This window comes from Triticum aestivum, chromosome 5B (genome assembly GCF_018294505.1).
Source record: "Triticum aestivum cultivar Chinese Spring chromosome 5B, IWGSC CS RefSeq v2.1, whole genome shotgun sequence".
In the NCBI taxonomy this organism is placed as follows: domain Eukaryota; kingdom Viridiplantae; phylum Streptophyta; class Magnoliopsida; order Poales; family Poaceae; genus Triticum; species Triticum aestivum.
Window position 1 is genome coordinate 663,991,458 of NC_057807.1, and position 4,074 is coordinate 663,995,531.

General features: G+C 50.0%; 1 protein-coding gene across 1 annotated transcript; it reads right to left on the minus strand.

The window, feature by feature from the left end:
- Nucleotides 1–1,807: 1,807 nt before the first annotated feature.
- LOC123114022 (photosystem I reaction center subunit IV, chloroplastic) lies at nucleotides 1,808–2,844 on the minus strand. The gene is made up of 3 exons (XM_044535374.1): nucleotides 2,436–2,844; nucleotides 2,291–2,356; nucleotides 1,808–2,185 (listed from the first exon to the last, which is right to left on the minus strand). Exons 1-3 carry the CDS (start codon nucleotides 2,706–2,708, stop codon nucleotides 2,078–2,080), a joined length of 447 nt encoding a protein of 148 aa, XP_044391309.1. The 5' UTR covers nucleotides 2,709–2,844; the 3' UTR covers nucleotides 1,808–2,077.
- Nucleotides 2,845–4,074: the final 1,230 nt, after the last annotated feature.

Consider the following 4,074-nt stretch of genomic DNA (forward strand, 5'->3'; position numbering starts at 1 on the left):
CTAGGTGAATTTCTTGATGAACAACTTGCTAGAGTTAGAGAGAATGAAATTACTGAAACTGATGATATCATTGAATCTTATGATGAAGATTCTCCCCCTAAATATGAATTGCCTATTGTACCAGAGGGTTATATTATGGATGAAGAAACTGCTAGAGACTCTTTTTCTTGCAATGATAGATTTGATCTTAAGAAACTATTAGTTAATCTGAAAGAAAAGTCTTTGAATGCTAGAATGCAATATGATCCTGCGTTTGCTACTTCACCTATCTGTGTTACTGATAAGGATTATGAATTCTCTGTCGATCCTGAGTTAATTATTTTGGTTGAATCTGATCCTTTCCATGGTTATGAATCTGAAACTGTTGTGGCACATCTTACTAAATGAATGATATAGCCACCCTATTTACTCATGAGGAAAAAAATTCGCCATTACTATATTCTTAAGTTGTTTCCTTTCTCATTAAAGGGTGATGCTAAGTTATGGTTTAATTCTCTTGCTCCTGGTTGTGTGTGTAGTCCTCAGGATATGATTTACTACTTCTCTGCAAAATATTTTCCTGCTCATAAGAAACAAGCTCCCTTAAGTGAAATATTTAACATTGTGCAAATTGAAGAAGAGAGTCTCCCACAAGCTTGGGGGAGGCTTCTCCAATTACTTGATTCTTTGCCTCATCATCCTCTCAAGAAAAATGAAATACTTGATATCTTTTATAATGGACTAACCGATGCTTTCAGAGATTGATCCGTTCCAACCAATGCATCAAGGGAGATGTTCATCCAAGCTTAACACAAAGGTACATCTTCATCTTGAGAATAGTTGTGAGTCTTTGCTCTTGATGGTGGCTTCATGGTTGATTGTGTCTCCATGTGATCATCAACATCTTCGGCCTCGGCCTCCTCTTTGCTCAACAACCCTACGGTCGCAAGCAATCACCTGACAATGCACTAGCCAAAATGAAAAGAAATTTTATTACCTTGATGGTATTTCATTGACCACTTGGCAGCCACAATCCTTGTTGCCGGCGGCGGAGGCCGGACGCATAGGAGGAGTAGCTGTAGCGGTGGCCAGAGACGGGGTCCATGGCACCAGACGAGGACGAGGCATATCGAAGATACCTTCTTGTTGTTCTTCTTCGCCACGTCATCAACGAGCGCCAACACAGTTGTTGTCTACTTCTTTGCCCTCTTGCCGTAGCTGGAGCAGCGGGAGGGCGGCCTGCCGTCACCGGAGATGTAGCCGTTGTCTGCTTCCTTGCCCGCTTGCCGATGGCTGGAGCAGTATGAGGGCGGTCAACCGTCGTCGAAGATGCAACAACCTTGCCATCGACCTTGCTACCAGCGGTGGTTGCCGGTAAGGTGACCCTGAGGAGGTTTTGGTGCCCAACCTCTTTTTTGGTGCGGGCGGCGGCGCTGGGGTTGTTTTCGCAGTGAAGCGCCGGTGGTGGTGGCGGAAGGGTCTTGCCTCTCCATCCCATCCATAATCAGGGACATTGGTGGTGTCTGCGGCGAGTAGGGGTGACGTGACGGGAAGGGATAGCCGCTTAGGCGGGAGAAAGGGGGAAAGAAAAGTTTACTCCCCGTGGCCTCGGCCGAGTATATTTGAGATACTTGGCCGAAGTTTTCAGGCCAAGGAGGATAATCCACTAACGCTTTGCGAGTTTGGCTAGGTGTGGTTAGCCGCCTATTATCCTCCACTAAAGGATTGCACCTCCACTAAAGGATCGTAGGGGGTGGGTTAGAGATGTAATCGATTTGATCAATAATGTCCAATCGTGACTAAAAAGAAATCAGTAATCGACTGGATATGTCTTTGTGAACCTTGTTCTGTCCATGCTGTATTGCTCTGTGTAGCCTTCCGGTAACATGAACAACCGATCTTTTGTACAAAAGTGAGCAAGAATACAATCATTTTAAGCAACAGAAGGAGATTATTAGGTCCATGAGGAAGCAGGCAAATACATATAATCGCAGAGGTATTACACATAAGGTTTGTGAGAGGCTAACATTCACATCGTCACTCGACGAGCTACTGATACAAACATTGGATGGAGCACATGGCAGCTAGCCTCGTTCGCTTAAGCAGCAACCTCCTTGATCTCGTCCAGGGCGTAGTTGTTGGTCGACACGCCGGCGTAGTTCACCTTGGCGAAACGCACCACCACCGGGTAACGGGTGTTGGGATCCTACACGCGCCATTCATCATTGTTTGGTAATCGAATTCACTAACAGAAGCATTCCATTGCAATTTGCAATAAGTGAAGATTGAAGGGGACAAAGCCGTTGGTTACCTGATCAACCGTGACGACGGATCCGGTCCCGTTGTACCAGTAGGACTCCCTCCTCAGAATCTTCACCTGATCAGTTCATTTCAGGCAAAAGTTGAGCCACAAATGGTTACTCATGCTATTAGATTGCAGAGAAATTTGCACTGACCTTGGTTCCCCTCTTGGGTCCCCTTGGCGGCGGCTTGGCTTTGGCGGGCTCTTTGGTGGCCACGGCGGCTTCCGGTTTCTCCTCCGCGGCCGGTGCTGGTTCCGCCGGTGCGGCGGCAGTCGGCTCCTCCTCGGCGCGGGCCACGAGCTTCCAGCCGAGCCGGTTGGACGGGACGAAGCTGACGCGGCTGCCCACGCCGCCGTTGGAGCCGCTGGGGATGCCCGCCGCCAGCATGAATCTGGAGGTGGCCGACGCCATGTTGGTGCTTGCCATCGGGACGGCGAGCTCAGAACAGCAAGGTATTGTTTGTCGGTGGTGCTAGCTCGTGTGGCTCCGGCCAACAGAAGTATGTAAGTCGATGGTGAGGTGTAAGGCGAAATAAGGTGCAAACGGCCTTGGCCGGGATGGCGAGCGGAGATAGGCGGATTATCTATCTCCAGCCAAGTGGGTGATTTGTGCCGGCCACTGCGGTGACGCCACATGGCGTATCTTATCCTCCCATGTGGATAACCTCCCATCCATGCGATGGACTTGCTTGCTCGCCCACATACACAGATTGCAATCTTGGTTTATTTCGGCTATCGTTGGTTACTGCGAGTTAATTGTATGAGGGCTAGGTTTGTACTAGAAAACACACTTCCACAAAATTCTGTCAAAAGACACTACGTCTACGTTAATTTTTGTGTGTAAGACACCGATCGGTGGATTAGAGCGTTTTGAGTATGCTTCTTACCAATGCCCCGCGTTCCGGAGCCGGCTTGGCAAAGAAAATGAAAAAAAGAAAGAATGTTTCTATCCGGCAGCTTCGGCCGGTCGCGCGCGCCCGTCCGATCCACTGCCATCCTATGGCTAGCAACGCACGTGCTCTCTCTCGCGTGGTGGGACGCGTGGCTGACGGGACCCCACGAACCGCTCGGCACCTTGCCTTATCCTTTCATGGAGTCTCTACATCCATTCATTTTTCCCACCGCCGACGCACATGTTCCTCTCCCGTGTTCGCCCCCCCTCCCTGCCCGCACACCTGCCATCGATGCCGACGAGGCCGCCAGCATCCGCATTTTTCAATTACTGCTTCTTGCGAGCTCCTGCGCCATCAAGCGCATCTTGCAGGTCATGCTGCAACCCATGGCCATCTGGCTGCGACCGAGTCATTGTCGCCTCGTCTCTATAGACCGACCCCCTTCATGGTTGCGCTACCCCCCCCCTCTCTCCCCACACCCGACGAACACCGCGCTAAGCTAGATCAGGCAACTCCATGGGGCTACTCCCGGCGATGCTGCACCCCGCGGCAGCGGCAACTTTTTGCTGCAACTATGTTGTTTGCTACGTCCACCCCCAGTGATGTCACAACTGATGTGGCAGCGTTGATTTTTTTGCTGCAACCATGTCTGCTTTTGCTACGACCAGCGAGATGAATTGCTACATCCATCTACGGCGATGTCATAACCGATGTGGCGGGCAATCTGCTACAACCGACAGGGCACACAATGATGTTACATCCAGCGGTGCAAAATGCTACAACCGGTGACGCAACGTGATGGAATCAGCGTCCACTATTACTGGAACCGAAATGCACCCTTACCGACGAAGTTTTTTTGCTGGAACCAAAGCAATGTTTTGCTGGAACCGACTAGTTCAT

Coding starts and splice junctions, on each gene's coding strand:
- LOC123114022 (XM_044535374.1), bottom strand. CDS start 2,708: ATGGCAAGCACCAACATGGCGTCGGCCACCTCCAGATTCATGCTGGCG. Junction 2,357..2,435: donor GACCCAAGAGGGGAACCAAG/GTCAGTGCAAAT, acceptor TGAACTGATCAG/GTGAAGATTCTGAGGAGGGA. Junction 2,186..2,290: donor CCGTCGTCACGGTTGATCAG/GTAACCAACGGC, acceptor TGGCGCGTGTAG/GATCCCAACACCCGTTACCC.